This window comes from Xenopus tropicalis, chromosome 8 (assembly GCF_000004195.4).
Source record: "Xenopus tropicalis strain Nigerian chromosome 8, UCB_Xtro_10.0, whole genome shotgun sequence".
Lineage (NCBI taxonomy): Eukaryota > Metazoa > Chordata > Amphibia > Anura > Pipidae > Xenopus > Xenopus tropicalis.
Window position 1 is genome coordinate 49,490,039 of NC_030684.2, and position 20,045 is coordinate 49,510,083.

General features: G+C 36.2%; 1 protein-coding gene across 6 annotated transcripts in view; it reads left to right on the forward strand.

Annotated features, from left to right (window-relative positions):
* LOC101731292 (fibroin heavy chain-like) overlaps nucleotides 1-16,557 on the forward strand; it is a 118,148-nt gene extending 101,591 nt beyond the window's left edge. For 2 of the 6 annotated variants that reach the window (XR_001925199.2, XR_001925200.2), the window contains 2 exons: nucleotides 14,519-14,559; nucleotides 14,911-16,557. Coding sequence is in view for 2 of the 6 variants with exons in the window: in XM_018096892.2 (XP_017952381.1) it covers nucleotides 14,519-14,559; nucleotides 14,934-15,431 (539 nt within the window). In the remaining 4 variants the exon portion in view is untranslated. The remainder of the gene's footprint in view (nucleotides 1-14,518; nucleotides 14,560-14,910) is intronic. The other 4 variants (XM_018096892.2, XM_012953551.3, XR_004219781.1 and 1 more) reach the window with 3 other exon arrangements.
* Nucleotides 16,558-20,045: the final 3,488 nt, after the last annotated feature.

The following is a 20,045-nucleotide window of genomic DNA, read 5'->3' on the forward strand; positions in this document are numbered from 1 at the left end:
AACGATGTACAATCTTACAATATACAAAATTACACACAGGGAGGACAAGTGTTATAATAAATACAATAAGTAAGTAGAAATACACAAGGAATAAGTGCCATGTGGTATGAGACACAGTAGGAAGGAGGTCCCTGCCCCATAGAGCTTACAGTCTAAGTATGTCTTGATTATGCTGCAGCTGATCTCTGTGGACTTCTTATTAAGGTTTTTTTTCTGTCAATAACTATAAATCAATAAAAATATTGAAACCAAAAGAAAGACAATGGGCCATACAGGTATACTAAATACCATATGTAACATTGTTGATTAATTTTATTTTATAGGTGGAAGATGCTCATTGCCTGCTTAAGCAATTACTTGATTTTTATTGAGCACTATATCTGTTCTGTAAAGATCAATGAAAGGGAAAAAAGATGGCATTTTGGATTTATAGCATTGTAAATAAGTTGGATCTGTAATGATCCGCTGCATTATATTTTGAGATAATGCACTTCCACGAATTCTGAAACATGTTTGAACATATATTATTGTTGTGGGCTATTAAACGATGCAGTTAGTGATCAATAATCACAAACGTACTCTAATAGCATTGTGCAGTCTATGAGTTAAATGTCTGTTAAATGCAAATGTGAGTTACTTGTAAAATAGCCGTGTAAGGAAGCGCATTTAGCAGAAATGTTCTCTAATACAATTATCTTTATATTTATGATGCATTATTTCTAATCGCTGAATAAAACAAAAAATTCCAAAGAAAGTGAGAAACCGTTTGACAAAAGGCAATTTCTCGGAGTTTGCTAAATCTTTGGTACAGCATAAATATGATTTGGGGAGGCTGTTTTATCAATTTTTGAATTTGTGAATTTTAATTCAAATAAACTCAAAATATTACCAAGCTCAAATGTTTGGCTATTTATAGTGCCGAGCGAATCTGTCCCATGAAAAATTTGCGAAAACACAAATGCATTAAAGTCAATTGGCGTTTTTTGTCTCTCAAATGCATCGGATTCTAAAAATTTGAATACATTTTCTCACTAACAAGCTTTTAGATGTGAAGTTTTACATTCAAGTTTTTTACTCTTTTTTTGCACTCAACAAATATCGAACATTCAAGTTTTGGTATAAGGATAGTGACCAATTAAAATTTTTCTTTTAAGCATCTCTGTCATCTTGCTCTTATCTCACATACAGGGATAACTGAAAATTTTGACTACACATTAATAGGTTAGTGATACACTAGACATTTTGTAGAAACTCAGGTGGAGAAAAGGCCAATCTTCTGTCTTCCTCTCATTTCTAGGCAGGCAGAGAGAATGCCAAGTGTGTAGTGATGATTTTTTTGCCAGGCATGGATTCACGCCGAATTTCTGCATTTCGCAATTGGCGAATTGTTTTGCAAAACTTCCACGAAAATTTGATCATGCCCATTACGTGGGCGGTCATGTAAAAAAATCGTGGATGGTCTCGTAAAATTGGGTGCGGTCATGTCAAGATAGGCGTGGTTGCGTAAAAAAAAAGAGACGGGCAACAAAAAAAGTCACGCAAATTTTCCTTACACTGCAGTCAAATGTAAGACAAAGGGATTGCTGTTTAGTTATTTGATGCTAGAAAACCAGTTTAAGGATAATGCAACATAGATGCAGGCACACAAAGCGGGAGTTGGCACGAAAGGGCATACGAGAGCAAGTTTGAGTCAAATTCCAATAAGTGTACCTGCACCGGGGCCAATGCAATAGCTCAGGGTGAAGGTACAGCAATCAGATTTTTTTAAGCATAGGGGCAGATTCTCAGCCTGTGGCCCCATGTAGCGTTAGCCTAAGGGCAGTGACATATGTAGTGTCTCGCTTGCGGATTGTAAATACCCTTCCATCATGATAAAATTAAAATACAATCTGAATAAGAATCTATTAAGAACAATTTGTTTGTAAGGCTCTGCTGGGGATTGATCCCGGGACCTACTGGTTCTTAGCTGCTCTCCCTGGCAGTTGAGCCAGGAGAGCAGCTGGTGAGAGGGGATTGCCTTGTATTCCCTTTCACCAGTGTCCTGGGTTTCATAACATTACCCCAGCAGCCTTATTGGCTAGGTGGGGTCAGCCAATCAGGGCTGACTCTGCCCTATATAAGCCCAGCCCTCCTCACACTCAGGGCCTGAACATTGTTTACATTTAGCACTGTGGCCTGACCCTAGCTGGTGTTCCTGTTCTGGCTCCCTTGTCTTGCTTCTTCTTTTCTTTGTTCCTTAGCCTTGTTTTCTTGCTTCCTTGCCCCTTGTCTTGTTCCTGTTTCGCTCCTTGCTCCTCACTCCTCTCCTCAGTCCTCACTCTTGATCTTGCCTTGTCTTGCCTTGCTGCTCTGTCCTGTTCTGCCTGATCTTGCCTTTGTCTGCTCTGTCCCTTCCTGTCCCATCTGGTCTACGCCCGCTCCGTCCTGTCCCCCCATCTGGTCTACGCCCGCTCCGTCCTGTCCCATCTGGTCTACGCCCGCTCCATCCTGTCCCATCTGGTCTACGCCCGCTCCGTCCTGTCCATCTGGTCTACGCCCGCTCCGTCCTGTTCCGCTCTGTCCTGTCCCATCTGGTCTATGCCCACTACGTCCTGTCCACGCCTCCTCCATCCTATAACAGCCCCTGCCTGAAGGACTCACCATACCTTCTCCCACTCACAACAGAATGACTCTTGACATTGTTGCATGTAATTCAGATTAGATATGTTTTATTATTATGTGTTATCATTAAATTAATTTTTATCTCATTAGCAATAGTATATCCAATAACCACTCTTGATGATGGGAATTAATTGATCCTTAACAGTTATTATTGATAAATTTGCCCCTTGTGCATGAGTCCTTTAGTAGGCAAAGTTGTACAGGTATGGGACCTGTTATCCAGAATGCTTGGGACCTGGGGTTTTCAGGATAAGGGATCTTCCCATAATTTGGATCTCCTACCTTAAGGGGCACATTTACTAATCCACGAACGTCCGAAAAGTGTCCGAATGCATTTTTTTCGTAATGATCGGTATTTTGCGATTTTATTCGTAAATTGTCGTGACTTTTTGTAGCCATTACGACTTGCTCGTAAATTGTCGCGAATTTTTCGTAGCCATTACGAATTGCTCATAAATTGTCACGACTTTTTCGTAGCCATTACGACTTGCTCGTAAATTCTCGCGACTTTTTCGTAGTCATTACGAATTGCTCAAAAATTGTCACGACTTTTTCGTAGCCATTACGACTTTTTTTGACACATTCGCTGGATTCTTTATGTGACCATGACTTATTTGATGCGACTGTGACTTTTTTTGAGGCGATTGACTTTAGCCATTATGACTTGTTCGTAAATTGTCGCGACTTTTTCATAGCCGTCGCGCCGAGTACGAAAGTTTCGGACTCATTCAAGCTTCAGTATCGTGGCTTTCCTTGGGCCGGGTTGGAGCTGCAGAGTGCCATTGAGTCCTATGGGAGGCTTCCAAAATCATGCAAAGTCGCAAAGGTTTGCCCGCTGTTTACGAGCGCTCAATACGAAAAAGCTGCGACAATATACGAGCAAGTCGTAACGGCTATGAAAAAGTTGCGACAATTTACGAGCAAGTCGTAATGGCTCCGAAAAAGTCACGACAATTTACGAAAAAGTCATGACGGCGACGAAAAAAATCGCAAAAAATAGGAAAAAGTCGCAAAATGTTCGTTTCCAACCCGATTTTTTCCCATTCGGGATTCGGATTCGTGGATTAGTAAATCAGCCCCTAAGTCTGCTAAAAAATCATTTAAATAAAACTAAGGATTGTTTTGCCACCAATAAGGATTAATTATATCTTAGTTGGGATCAAGTACAAAATATTGCTTTATTATTACAGAGAAAAAGGAAATATTTTTAAAAATATGAATTATTTCCTTAAAATGGAGTCTATGGGAGATGGCCTTTCCCTAATTTGGAACTTTCTGGATAATGGTTCATAACCATGACATTTTAACTCCATATGTGAATATAAATAATATAGGTTAATTCGAAAATGCTATACAATTTCTTTCATAGCATTCATTAATGTTCATATGGTTTATTTAGCATAAATAAGTATACCAATAACCAGCTGTAACAGAAAGTCTATTTGGCTCATAGATATTTAGAGATGAGTGTATTACTGTGCTCCGTTTAGCTTTGATCTTCAAAGCCCAGTGTGTTTTTCTCAGACTTGCACTGCTCTGAATGAAGGCTGAACATTAAATGTAATTTCAGGATTTTAACCAAGTATAATAGCAGAGCTCAAAGGCAATACTGTACTTTATTTGTCACTAGAATTTAGGATTCTGTAAACTAGCCTGGAAGACAGGAATATAAATTATCCATCAGCCTTCTAGTTCTCTACTTTAAGCTTTACTTTGGATTGAAAAAATATAAAGTTAGCAAAAGCTGGGGTGTGAGCCTATAGTTTTTGTTTTTTTTCTTTGCTCATCTTTTTGTAGACAGCTTGGCAGTAGGTGGGGAAGTAGATTTGGTTAGAACCAACCTTCCAAAAATCCATATAACCTTTACACAATGGAACAGAATTGCATTCTGTCCTATTAGGAGAATGAGATTTTATTATTATATTTAAGGTATAATTTTTTTGTTTTGTACCAGCAAAGCATTCTTATCGCTCTCTGGGTAATGTAGGATGGCCTGTGTATGCAGCCAAATCAGCAGCCTGGCCAAATGCCTCACCACCACAGCCCATTGATTTGGACCTTTTCCAAAGGGTCCGCATAGATTTCCACTATAATCCAATCATTCTCCCTGAGGCCAAACAATCAGATCAGCCTGACCCTTAACATTAAAAGCTACATGTATGGTAAGCCTTTTTTTTATAGACTGTCTGTGCAGAAGTGCAGGTGAGGGCATTGCTCAGTCAGCTGAAGTAGCAATATGAACCAAAATGCCCATGTACCTAGAGATAAGGTATCATTTATCCATGTATCTTGTGAGACCCAACTATACTGAGTGTTGATTTGCAATACTGGTAATAAAGCATGATGGGGTTTGTTTTTCACTAGTGATGAGGAAGGCATGGATTCGCTGAAAAATTCCGCAAATTCTTTTGCAAAACTGCCGCAAAAAATTGGCAACTGAGGAAAAAGTCACAGTCACCTCAAAAAAAGTCATGGTCACATAAAGAATCCAGCGAATGTGTCAAAAAAGTCCTGCTGTAGCCACAACCTCGCATGCCACAGCCTCACTGTCCTTACCATGAAAAACCACCTACGCTGCTTCAAATGGAAGTTCTGTTCCACTATTCTAAAGGGGGGGCCTCTGGTGTGTTGATCATTTTTATGGGGAAAAAAAAATATCCCCTATCTGCCTATAATCCCCTCTAATGTAATGTAATCACAAGCACCTTTTTTCCAGACAAAACAACCCCAACTTTGAAAGTCTAACCTCATAGTTTAAATCTCCCATCCCCTTTACCAGTTTAGTTGCAGTCTCTGCACTCTCTCCAGCTCATTAATATCCTTCTTAAGGACTGGAGCCCAAAACTGCACTGCATACTCAGGGTGAGGCCTTACCAGGGACCTATAAAGGGGCAAAATTATGTTTTCATCCCTTGAGTCAATGCCCTTTTTTATACAAGACAGTTAGATTCACAGATATAACAATTTTTTAAAAATGCCTTAGTTTTGGGGTAATGTTTTGTGGCTTGGATGTTTGCATGGATGATTTATAAAATGGAAATTGAGGTTCAATGTCAACAAGTACAAAGTTATGCACTGGTAGAAATAATATAAATGCAAGGTGAACACTAAATGGTAGTGTGTTGGGGGTATCCTTAATTGAGTAGGATCTGGGTTTTTTTTTCTTAATAACAAGTTGTCTAATTCCAGGCAGTTTCATTCTGTGGCTACTAAAGCAAATACATTTCTTGAACTTTGTTTCTTTATGGGCAAAAAAATGACAGTGCTTTTTTTTTCTCTATTTTAGCCTGTATGATAGCTTTTTTGCATGCTTTATTGGACTTTTCGTACCTAATAAAAGTCCCAGGTCTCCCAACTAACTTGAATGCCTCAAAGTTCAAGTTCACCTAATGCTTCTATCACACCATAAGCTTTTGCTTTCCAATACCTTTCCTTGCTTACAAGGAAAATATACTGACGTATATTTGTTAGGCAACATTTTAAAGACACTCCATTTTCCTTCTGTGTTTAACCCTGTGAAAAGGCTTTCCTGGTTAATATATTGCTGTAATACCCATAAACTTAGTTACTCCCTTATAGAGTTTATCTGCAACATAATCTCAAACTCTACTCTTTACTGAGGCAAACCTGTGCTTATTACTTTGCTATTATTTTTCTGTAAAATGCACTCATTACTGCTTTAATTATATTCTTGTTTACTAATTATACAGTACATATTCACGACAGAATTACAACATAAGGTCACTATGTGAATGTAAACAGTTCAAATGGTCCAAGGAAATCTGTGTATTGCATCCAGTTGTTCTGAAATCCATGGTGACACAAGGTTTGGTTTGAGAAATAAACATAGTCAACCAATTTATGTTTTTAATTGCATGAAAACACACATGCATCTTAAGTTACCTTAATCTGTGTGCTTTGGAAACTTTTCTATCTTTCTTGGCATGAATGTGTAGTTGGAACATTTGATGTATATACTGTATATGATCCATTCCACAGCTTGTTATAGTAAGAACTGCAACATCTCTTGCAGTATGAGATACAATTAACACAACGTTATAAAGCGGACAATTTCTACTCCCCTGGATGACACTTAGCAAAAGTTTCCAGTTAAAAATTGAACTTTTCAGTGTTTTACAATAAGAACAAAAGGATAATTCTCCAAATTCAAATCATAATTTCAAAGTCCTTGCTTCCATAGATAAGACAATGACATTACTTTTCTTCTAGTTTCTCTCATTAAAGTAATAAAGTAGAATAATAATGAGCGTGGAGAATTATGTTGTCATGCGTGTTAGTCTAGAAAATATAAATTCATCGCATAAAAAAGTCAAAGGATCAAAGCAGGTTTTAAGCGGTAATTGGAAACAAAAAGTCATTGGTGTCTTGATTTAAAGGGCACTTAGAAATAATTATGCAGTCAAAAATTACTGAAAAATAATTAAGGTTAAAGTGGAATCATTATTTTAAAGTCTGCAATTGGTGAATTTTCCCCCCACCCCCCACTCTTTCGAGTCAGAACATAAAACTCAAGTGTAGGAAGATAGTATAACTCACAATGACACTTCAAGTGTTTCACGTTAGTTCAAGATCAAAATATACATTAACAAAACATATTTCACATTAATTAGATGTAATATTTTCATAGCCTTTAAACTTTATTAATCTTGAAATTAAAAAACCATGCACCTGTGTAATTAATGAACATCCTGGAATTTTCAGTATTTAAGGCAAGAAATGATGGCTATTTACTGTCAGTTATGGAGTGGCCACCCTTAACAGAATGTTGCAAGAAAGTCGTTATGTAGTAACATTTTTATAAATGACTCATACTTATTTGCATTGCTAATACATTCATCCTGTGTAAACAAATAGGGCTATTCAGTTTTACCGTAAAAATCTAATGCAATTAATGTTACTGTGACTTGAATATCAGGGTCTAAGCTTTGTTCTCTATACAGGTATAGGACCTTTTATCCAGAAGGCTCGAGACCCGGCGCTTTCCGGATTATGGATCTTTCCATAATTTGGATCTCCATGCCTTAAGTTTAAAAAGAATTTAAAAATCATTTAAACCCATTAGGATTGGTTGGCTTCCAATAAGGAGTTATTATATCTTAGCTGGGATCAAGTACACATTACTGTTTTATTATAACAGTGAAAAAGGAATTCAAATGATTTTCTTATAATAATTTCTTATAAACAGTAATTTCTTATAAATGGGAGATGGCCTTTCCGTAATTCGTAACTTTCTGAATATCGGGTTTCCGTATAAGGGATCCCATGCCTGTACATTGCATATCTTACATTCACAGTATACTTTGGTCTAGAAACATAGGAATTGTATTCCTAAAGTAACAAAACTTATCCAGCTTCCCCAGGTAAAGTCCAAATAAAGTTGAACTTTTTGTTCATTGCAAATCCCCATCCTAATTTTTATTAGGATACCAAGCAAACAAATTTATAATACAGGTATAGGACCCCTTATCCAGAATGCTCGGGACCAAGGGTATTCCGGATAAGGGGTCTTTCTGTAATTTGGATCTCCATACCTTAAGTCTACTAAAAAATTAATAAAACATTAATTAAACCCAATAGGATTGTTTTGCATCCAATAAGGATTATTTATATCTTAGTTGGGATCAATTACAAAGTTCTGTTTTATTTCTACATAAAAAAAGGAAATCAGTTTTAAAATTCTGAATTATTTGCTTATAATGGAGTCTATGGGAGACAGGCTTTCCGTAATTCGGAGCTTTCTGGATAACGGGTTTCCGGATAAGGGGTCCGATACCTGTATTGCAATTAAGCTTTAGGAAAGTACCTGCATAACTTGCATTGCAGAGTAGCCCACTTGTTAGTTATGCCTTTTAATTAGCCATGAGCGAAACTCAGTCACGTGTGTCACAAAAGTCACACGGTTGCCACATTTCCCAAAGTTTCTCAATTTTTTTTGGCGAAGTAAAACAGGACAGATTCGCTCATCACTAGTCTTAGTATGATACAGACATATAATATTTTGAGATGCTTTACAATTGGTTTTAGTGTTAAGGGGTTTTTGAATTGTTTTTTTTTTTCAGTAGATTTTTAGTTTGGGATTTTAGCAGCAATCTGGTTGCTAGGGATTAATTTGGCCTAGCAACTAGGCAGTCATTTGAATGAGATACTGGAACATGAATAGGGACTGGCTAAATAGAAAGATAAGTAATGCAAAGTAACAATAACAATAAAATTGTATTAGGCTTTTGGCTGCCAGGGTCAGTGGCCTCTAGGGATGCACAGAATCCAAGATTTGGTTCGGGATTCGGGCAAGATTCTGCCTTTTTCAGCAGGATTCTGACAAATCCATGCTCCTGGCTGAACCAAATCCAAATAAATCATGTGACTTTTGGTCACTTAAAAACGGAAGCTGAAAATTTTTTACCGCGAGTTAGGATTTGGTTTGGTATTCGGCCAAATCCTTTGTGAAGGATTCTGAGGTTCGGCAGAATCCGAAAGAGTGGATTTGGTGCATCACTAGTGGCCTCTATTTAAATGCTGGAAGGTGGAGGAAGAGAAAGGTGAATAAATTCAAATCTATGAAAAACACCAGTTAAACATTTGTTATAAATAAGCCATTCTTTAAGATACTAAACGTTAAACTAAATGTGAAGTACCCCTTTAAATACTACCAAAGAATGTGCAATGATCCCCAAGTAAGGATTAAGATGGATGAACTGGACATTTTATCACATGTTTGTGCATTTTAATGAGATCTGTAATTACGCAAAATATAAAAGTGTTAAAATAAATATAAATGAGCTGCAGAATCACTGCATATTTACATTTACGAAGCTAGATATTGTAATTAAAAACATAAAATATCCTCCTGGGAGAGGAAAATGTTTCACCTCATGCTGGGAAAAACATACATGAGAGAGAATTAATTTCTTCAATAATGAATTTTCAATCAGTGCGCAGGAGAATATTTATTTGTATCAGGAATTTGGAATTAAAAACGCATTAAAGGTTTTGCGAGAGATCATTTCAATATGAGTTATAAATTACATTGTGAAACATGCAAAAAGTCTGACGGAACTTTTAAAAAGTTCAATTTCCTTTTGCTAATGTAAAACATTAATTATATTTTGGAGATGGGTGACATGTTTATGCTTAAACCATACATCATGTTATTTCAAAAGCAGAATATTTCTTTCTGGAAATACTTTTACAAATTATGTCTTCAAGCAACTTGCAGTTAGACCACTTGTTTGGTCAATATCACTAAGCTATAAGCACATATGGCATTATGTGCAGGGCAATAAGGATTTTGTAATCTGTCCAACTACAGCCTTGGTATTGTCATTAATGTTTTGGTAGGGATTAGTGATAAGCGAATTTGTTTTGACAGGCATGGATTTGCAGCAAAATTCTGCATTTCTCCATTGCCACAAACAAACATTTGGTGAGAAAGTGAGAAAAAGTGGTGGCCACAGCAAAAAAAGTTGCGGTGACCTCAAATAAAAAAAAAAAATCATAAAAGTCATGCAGTTGCAGCATTTCATGAATTTTTCACTGTTTTGCAAATTTCAGCAGTTTCGCACATTTTTTGGTGAAGCAAAATGGGACAGATTCGCTCATCACTAGTAGGGATGAGGGAAATCATATTCCCAACTGAGATTCACAAGACAACTCCAATGCAAATAGTGATGAGCAAAATTTTTTGCCAGAAATGGATTTGCAGTGAAATTCTGCAGTTCGTCATTGACAGATTTTTTGCGAAATGCCTGCAAAAAATTGGGGTGAAAAAAAATTTGCAGAGTGAGGAAAAAGTTGCTGTTGCATAAAAAAAGCAAAACAGGACAAATTTGCTCACCACTCATAATTATTCACTGCAAATTTTGCAAAACGAGCGCTAAAATTGTTTTTTTTTGCTGAAAAATATTCACCACTTTATTATGCGTCAAATTCATAAAAAAAATCTAACAAAAAACGTTGTCATCTAAAAGCTTCTGAGGTCATGTAGAAGTCCTAGGCAACTTGTAACAGTCTTTATTTATGGTTTCTAAAACCGCTAAAATTAGAATGTTGATAAGTCAGTCCCCTAGTGTGTCATCCTTCCCAACTTGCTGAGGAAATATATGGTATCCTGCAGGCACATATTAATAATAATGTTTTTAAACACTTGCTTTAAAAAGTGATCTATATATATATTTAATGGTTGCAGTAAAGATACAGTTGGTCTACCTAGAGTTGGTTATAATTTTGGTAATAAATACAGCACTAGAATCATGGGGAAATCAGCAGGGATGAGGGAATCAGATTATTTTTGTCTGTGAGTTTGCAAAATAAAGGAAATTTTGTGAACTCAGGGCAAATAAATGTCAATATTTGTCTCCACCTACTTTGTTAGCCAAGACAGACAGGTGATGTAAGCAATTGCATATTTTGCTGGCCTTGGCTTCCATTTTTGTGGACAATGCTTGTGCAGAGCAAGAGTGATCTGCTCTGAAATTCAGGGTAATTAGGAGATGCAGTCTAATCATGTCTCCATCTTCCCCTGACTGTCATTTCTGTCCACAATGCCTGTGCCACACAATCAAGATCTACTGGCACAGGCTGTGCAACCAGAAATGACTGGCAGCGCAAAAATATTTTCGCAGCAGATACATGAACAACATTTCCACAAGTGAAATCAGTAGTCAAAAAAGCTTTTGTAGCTTTATCAATAATCCCACATTTATATGAGACATCAATATATAAATCAATATCTGCTTTTTCTGGTTTAATTTAGTGCAATAGGACAAATAACTGAACTGTTTGTAAAGCTCACTGAGTCTGATTTAGCCTGATTTATACATCACTACCATCGTACCTCCTTTAATATTTTTTATTTTATGGCTTTTATGCATCTTACTTCATTTAAGTTTTTTAGCATCATACAGTACCAAATTAAATAAAAATATTGAGTGCCTTATTGTTGATAACAGGATTAAATTCATCATTCAACTTTTTAAGGACAGACAATCTACAAGAAAAAAAACAGGGGTATCTTTAAAGTGCATTTTCAATTTAATCGTAAAAGGTGTATAAAGTTAACCTAAAAAAAACAAAAAACAAAAAAAAAACTGTCCTGTTGTGTTTGGATTAAAGCCTGGACCTTTATTATATACAGGCAGTTCATCTTAGTTTCCTATAAAAAGTCTGTTAAGAAATATAGGTATAGGACCTGTTATCCAGAATGCTCAGAACCTGGGGTTTTTGGATGAGGGGTCTTTCTGTAACTTGGATCACAATAACTTATGGCTACTAAAAAATAATTTACACATTAAAGCCAATAAGATTGTTTTGCCTCCAATAGAGATAAAGTATATCTTAGTTGGGATCAAGTACAAGGTTCTGTTTTATTATCACACAGAAAAAGGAAATACATTTTTAAAATGTGAATTATTTACCGTAATTAAAATGTAGTCTATTGGAGATAGGCTTTCTGGAGAACAGAACTGGAGATGGGCTTTCTGGAAAATGGGTTTCCAGATAATGGAGCCTATACCTTGTACTTAACATAAGTCCACTGCTTATCCTTGGCATCATAAAGGTGTTGTTATATGTGCAGTGCTCTTTACTTCTTACTTCTGCCTTGTATTCCTCTACCTCTGAGTAGAGCCGGAGCCGGGACTATGGTGGGATGAAGATCTGTGTTGTCCTTTCCTTGTTACTTTTTGTGCTGTTTATACAGAACTGCAGGAGAACCTTCTTGATCTCCACCTGTAAAAAATGCTCTCCACGTTTGGTGGGTACCATTGATCACAGTTCCCCTTTGGTATGTGCTGTATTTCCTGATGCTCTGCCTCACTGTCTGTGGGAAAGATAGTGATGTTGCATTAGGGCCAAGGGATCTTTTTCTTCTGATACAGTTTCATGGTGGAATTTGTGGTTTCGCCTGTGGCAAAACTTTTTTGTAAGTCCATACTATAATTTTGCCATGTGATCTGTTTTGCCAGAAAAAAGTAGACGTCATTATTATCTGCCCCCTGCCTTCCACTGGGATTAGAGGCCTTCTCAGTGCTCCCCTGTCTATCTAAGGTGCTGCCCAGGTGATGTATTTAGAGAAACTTTTACTTGAAGCAAAAGTACAAAGAAAGTTGAGCTTCTCGAGCAATGTAGGACAATGTATATGCTATGGCAGAGCTAAAATTTCACAATTAATGTCTGTGGTTTTGCAAACTTTTACACAAAATGAAACACTAATAAAAGGAGTTGGCGCTCAAAAACAAACCACCATGTGTAATCAAATCAATCAATCTGTGTTTTATTATACAATAAATCAATATATTAAAAAGTTACAGTTTATCAAATAAATACACCAATCAATAAAAAAGGAAAAAATTACAGTACATAGAATAATAATAAACTAATCAGAGATTCAATAAAAAGCCATAAATGTGACAATAAAATTGTTAAACCTATCAGTTCATTGGAGAGTAGAATCAACATACTATATTAATTCATTAGAGGATAGATTAAAGAGCTACAGGGAAAATATACTAAAAAATATATACATGGATCAATCAATTGATTATATAACAGGGACGGATGTACTTAGATTATTGTATAGAAACCTAATATCCACATAAATATGAAAAGCTTCAATTAGGATCTTACTCCCAAACAAAATGAAACACAACTTTTTTTTCTTACCACTGTTTGGGACTTACCTGCTTCACTTCTTTCCATGATTATTTGGAAAAAAGCTGCACAATCTAGTTCATCCTACAATTAGTTCTCTCTTAAACTATCAAATTATTTATCTTTCATGCTGTCATCTAGTGATGAGCAAATCTGTCCCATTTCGCTGAAAAATTTTTTTCAAAGATTCGCAAAATGGCAAAAATTCATGAAACGATGAAAATGTTGCATGTTAAAAAGAAATTGAATTTTTTTTTATGCCCACAACAATTTTTTGTTGTTGCGGGTGACAATTCTTTTCGTGGCAAATTTTGTCACCCATTCCCATTTGGCCTAAGTTTTAATCCTTCCAAACAGCTGCACCATCTTTATTATATTATTTAATAACAGGCGACAAAGGTACCTGAATACAGAATTGTGCTCTTTGGTAGAGAGGGGGCAGCAGCACAAGCCTAATACTGTTCTATTAGCCATACAGTACCCGTGCAGAGATACATGGAAATATACCAAGTTTAATAAACAATTGGAAGCAATGTAAGGAAAATTAAAGCAAAATTATATACAGTATAACTATAACACATAATGGGCCTGATTCACTAAAGTGCGATAAAATGTGCGCTATTTCTAGTGTGCGCCATAAATTTTACCGCGTCTTAATTTTGGCGCGAGAAATACCGCATGCGAAAATGGCGATTTATCGCACGCGATAATACTATGGTGAATCGTGCGCAAATTATCGCGTCTTTTTTTACCGCAAAAAAAGTGCGATAATTTTTAATCAGGCCCAATATGTTATAAACGCTTTTACAGGCAGCACAGTATGTCTACCAAGTTATCGAAGATGGCAGAAAACATTTGAATTAACTTTTAAAAAATAATATCTTATTTAGGAAAAAATTGTCGTACAAGATATAACTTTTTTTTATTAAGCCAGCAAAAATGACAACAGTCTCCCTTTAAATATTTAATTACCTGTCTACATGCTGTCTATTATTCATGCTGAGACCACTAAATTGTCTGATTCAGGAATATTTCTGCACAGTTGTGGTACAGAAGAAATGGAGGTAAGAGAGAAGAAAAAGGGCAGTAAAGTATATCAGTTTAATCCAGTCAATTTAACAGACATAACTCACAACATGTTCAGCTCAAGTATAGTTATAATCGACATCATTATTTCTATTTCACTTAGGTTTAACTGAAGATTTTCCTGGCAGTTTTTCTGGAGATCAGGTAAGATATGGTAAATTAAATTAAAATTATTAGAAATCTATACCTTTTTATTTAAAATGTAATTTACAAAACCACATAATTATCAGCAAGTGAATGCTGGAGGTACAACTTGATTTCTCAGTGTATTATTTAATAAGTTTAATATGTTTCTTTATTTTTTCGATACACTCTGACCTCAGTTTCCAAATATATTTTGCATTGCCTAATCTAGAGTTTTCTCTATCTTACATTTTTTTCTGTGTATTGCAACTGAATATTTTCCTATCATTTTCAGCAAATTGTTCTCATTTCAAATAACATAAACTATGATTTTATTTTAATCATAAAAACCCTGTTTTATCATTTTTATAGGCATTCATTCATTCATTCAATAGGTAGGTGCAAAAACTGGCAGCAGGACTGAAGCAAAGGCAGGAACAAGAGCGGGACCAAAGGCAGGAACAAGAGCGGGACCAAAGGCAGGAACAAGAGCGGGGCCAAAGGCAGGAACAAGAGCGGGGCCAAAGGCAGGAACAAGAGCGGGGCCAAAGGCAGGAACAAGAGCGGGGCCAAAGGCAGGAACAAGAGCGGGACCAAAGGCAGGAACAAGAGCGGGACCAAAGGCAGGAACAAGAGCGGGACCAAAGGCAGGAACAAGAGCGGGGCCAAAGGCAGGAACAAGAGCGGGGCCAAAGGCAGGAACAAGAGCGGGGCCAAAGGCAGGAACAAGAGCGGGGCCAAAAGCAGGAACAAGAGCGGGACCAAAGGCAGGAACAAGAGCGGGACCAAAGGCAGGAACAAGAGCGGGACCAAAGGCAGGAACAAGAGCGGGACCAAAGGCAGGAACAAGAGCGGGACCAAAGGCAGGAACAAGAGCGGGACCAAAGGCATGAACAGGAGTAGAGAAGGGAACAAGAGCTAGGAGCAAACCACAGTGCTCAATGTAAGGCCAATGCTCAGGCATCGGATGAGAGAATAGGGCAGAGATGACTCCACCTAATGAATAAGGCTGCTGGGTTGATGTAACAATTACACAGCTTTATATACAGTATATATTTTATATATTTTGAAATGATTTCACAAATTGTAGCATTGTGGCAATGCCATTTTTATTATAATGTCTTTTCTAGACAGCTTTTTTATACTGATTACATTGTATATAATTGTATAAATAATATTTCTTTCATGTCACTGGTTGTTTAGAAAACAGTCAAGGCAAGATAATTAGGCAAGCTAAAATATATTAAAAAATTTATTTGATTTGAAGTGTTGTAGGTGATAGACTACCACAGCTTAAATTTCAAGGGACAAGTGAATGACATACACCATGGAAACAAATGAAAATACTGAGTGCAAAATACTGTATTGCAGCGGAACAGGAATGCAATCAGGAATAAAAAGGGGCCTAATAATAACAGCTCAAATTTCAACGTACTGATTAGAAAGAAAATCAAAGAGATCAAGATGTCCTGGTGTTTGAAAGTTATATTTGTGCTCAAGCAAAAATGACAAGTTATCACTTCCAGTAAAATAAAGCTCCTAGATTCAAGGCTTCGGAGCCAAGTTTTTAATTCAGTAGATGTAGTTTGTTATTTTGGTGCTTTCAGAGCTACAGTAAGTTAATTAGATAATTAGTTGGAAAGAGAAATCGAGAGACATTTTTGTTTTGATTGAAAACTGTGTTCTGCTTTAATATGGACAAGTGAGCATAAAGTTATGTTCTTTTTAATTATCCAATAAACACATTAATAAACTCCCCCACAAAAGATAATATACAGTTTCTTGCCAAAAACCACTACAATTATTCTTGCAAAGTAAGTATAATTGAAGCATCTTGTATTGTCTTTTTAGCTTATAATACATAATATCAGCATATTAATATCAAAGGACACATGCACAGAATAAATAATCACAATGTAAAGGAATGCCTTCAACCACAACTGGGAAAAAAATGGTGTGTCATACAGCACTGTGTTAAATCAAATACAGGTATGGGACCTGTTATCCAGAATGCTGGGGTTTTCCAGATAAGGGATCTTTCCTAATTTGGATCTCCATACTTTAAGTCTGCAAAAAGTATTTAAATACTAATTAAACACAATAGGATTGGTTTGCCCCCAATATGGATTAATTATATCTTAGTTGGGATCAAGTACAAGGTACTGTTTTATTATTACAGAGAAAAAGGAAATAATTTTTAAAAATTATTTAATTAAAATGAAATCTATGGGAGATGGCCTTCCTAAATTTGTAACTTTTTGAATAACAGGTTTCCCGGATAACAGATCCCATACCTTTATGCGAATATGTTACCCTCTCCTTTCTATGGATACATTTGTGCTAGATGCATGAACACATTCTGCTCAATTGGTATAGAGAAACTTGTAAACCTGTGCTGGACACTAATTTATCAACAACAAAAAACTAGTAATTACCAATCAGCAAGCCCTATGCCTCTCTGTACCATAGAATAGAATGATAACAACAAATATATATACGTTTATGCCAAAGACAGTGGCATAAAGCAGAAGAAATTTATATATCTCTTCAAAATAAAATTCTTCCCAAATTCCTTGACGTATTACTTTTTTAATTAAATGTTTTCTTTGGTCACTTTATTGGTTTGTTTGCAATGAAAAACAAGAAAGCATATTAGATCCATCCATCATACAGGTAAACAAAAAGACACCAGGTGTGTGTGTTTCTGTGAGATAAGGAGTGCCCCAGTGGCCCACTAGTGTACAATCTAACAGTACATTCCTTAAAGAATGTTTTTGTAGAAAAGGAAGTGCTCAGGTGTTTGTCCCTGATATACAACAGAGGAAATTAAAAAACCTTATTGGGTTTGAACTACTCAATATACACAATACATCTTTAATGATACCACCAATGCATAATACAATGCTATGTATAGTAAAAAAATATAAAAGAAGATCCTCCTATTTCTTGTGTTCTTGTATTCCAGGAAGTAAATATATATATATATATATATATATATATATATAAGCAAAAGTGTGATCCAATTAATCACAATAAAATACAGATTTTTTGAGTGATTGCTAATCATTTAAGGTGCTAGAACTTCCTAGAAAGCATTTCGCTCAAAAGTGTTTATTGTAATTGAAATTGTAACTGTCTATGACAATACAGCAGAACAAACATATGTGCTCATCGTGTCATGATATGTTTTTTATGTACAAGCTTAATACATTTAAAACAAGATGCAGGACCATTACATTAAGCAGCTTGCTCATATAATCTCTATTCAGCCTATACAGTAGCTGATTGAGAGGGCAAAAAATGTACATTCAGCATATTGCCTCTTTGCAGAGCAACTTCACTAAATGGGCAGCAAACTGCCAAATGAGGTTTAATGTTGATAAGTGCCATGTTATGCACTTTGGTCAATATGACATAAATGTAAGTTATACACTAAGGGGGGCATTTACTAACGTTCAGATTTGTAATATTTTTTTCTTCTAATTCAGATTTTTTTGGCACTAAAAGTTGCCATTAAAAAAAGATGCAACAAAACTAAAAATCCAAATCCAACAATTCAAAAGCTAAAACTTGAAGAGATCATGTAGAAGTCAGTGGCAGATGTCCCTTCCCTTCTCTGGAGGATCCTTCTTTACTTCAAAACTTCAACTAAAGGTAGTGTTATTTAGTAGCTGCTAAATACTGTCTTGCATAAAAAAGGGTATTAAAGGAGATGTTCATCTCCATAGTGGAAATGATCTTAAGTAGTGCAGTTTTAATCTTCTTCAGTCCTTAAAAGGGATATCAATAGTGATGAGTGAATCCATCCTGTTTTGATTTGCTAAAAAATTAGCAAAACGGGAAAAAAGAAGACGCGCATCAAAAAAATTTCTTTTTTTGACACATGCAACAATTTTTTTGACGCGTGCCAAATTTTTGTGCTCATTTGGTAAAAAAAAATCAGTCAATGGCGAAACACTGAAATTTGCACATCACTAGATATCAATGAGCTGGAGAGGGTACAGAGACATGCAGCGAGACTGATTGAAGGACCCGTGATGTCATCATATAATGGTTTGCTGCCAAATTAGAATAAAAAGATGCAGAGGACCCAAGTTCAATGCCTGATTATAGGACTTGGTCTATTTATTTAGTCTAATTCTGACTACTCTGATTGCTGCCTGCCCTGACCTACAGTATGCCCAAACTTTGACATAAGGTGGCAGCCGAGTCTAGCTGCCGATATCGGGCCCCTTATACAATTCGGATCAGGGACCGCATCGGCTAGTTGATGCGGTCCCTGAACTAACGGACGCATATACCCGTCATTCTAATTCGACCAAATTAGCCCCATATCGCCCACCCATAGGTGAGGATATCGGGAGAAGATCCGCTCGCTCGGCAACCTCACCAAGCAAGAGGATCTTAGCGTGTATGGCCACCTTAAGAAACTCTTAACCCCTTGGGTATTGTGTGTGTGTATTGTTACTATATCAGCGTGCCTGAACTCTGCTTCCTCCTTGGACCAGGTTTTAACCTCTGTAAGGGCCGAAGAGCTTTGATATTGGATGTTTTGTACCTTAGAAAAGATCATAGAATAAGACATCACCACTTTAGGATTGAGAAAATGAACTATAATTCAAAGCATGGTAGATGGTCTTTCATGATGATGGCAATGAGGTTGTGGAATGCCCCGCTGGGTGACGATTAAATGGCAGATTTAATATCCAAGGCTATTGTGATCCTGGGATCTACTGTACATATAGTTTAATATAGATATAGCATATATAGTTGTAGTGCAATAAAAAAGTAAATGATTTCTGTATGTAACTATAATGTAGACTTTTCAGCATGCATAGAAATACTGATATTTCTATTTCATCTCCAACACAGTAGCCTACAGGCTTTAATTAAAAAAAACAATAGACAGCAGCCACTGGGGCTTGCTGTTTATTTACAGTAAACACTAAACAAAATATCCTGGTTGTCTTCAGACCACAGACACTATACCTCACCCAGGAAACAGCTCTTCAGGAAACCCCTGTTGAACTTCACCACCTAAACGAAGATAAGTATTAAGTGTTATAACTTTTATTCACTCTAGTACTGTACCATTATTTAGGATTGTTTGCTCATAGTCATTTTGTTTAGTTAAGTAGTACATGTAATATAAGCCATAGTGTGTGGGTGTTTATTCCCTTGACATATTACTGCATTTTCTGAAATGAATAGTTCCTTAGCATTACAATAGTTTATATATGTGAGTGTATAAATACTGTATGTCTGTCCATGTGTGATATACTGTACATGTGCACTGGGGTTTATTTAGAGGGATTTTACTTAATGGGGTTTTGTCATTTTTCAACCCATATAAACTACACAATAATGTCTACTCTACTAAAGCCTTACATTTACATATATACAACAAACTGTAAATTGATGTCCCTTCACTTTTCTTTTTTGTAAGCAAAAGACCAAAACTACTAGTCTTTGAAAAGTTTTGCACAGAAAGAAGCTTATAATGAGTA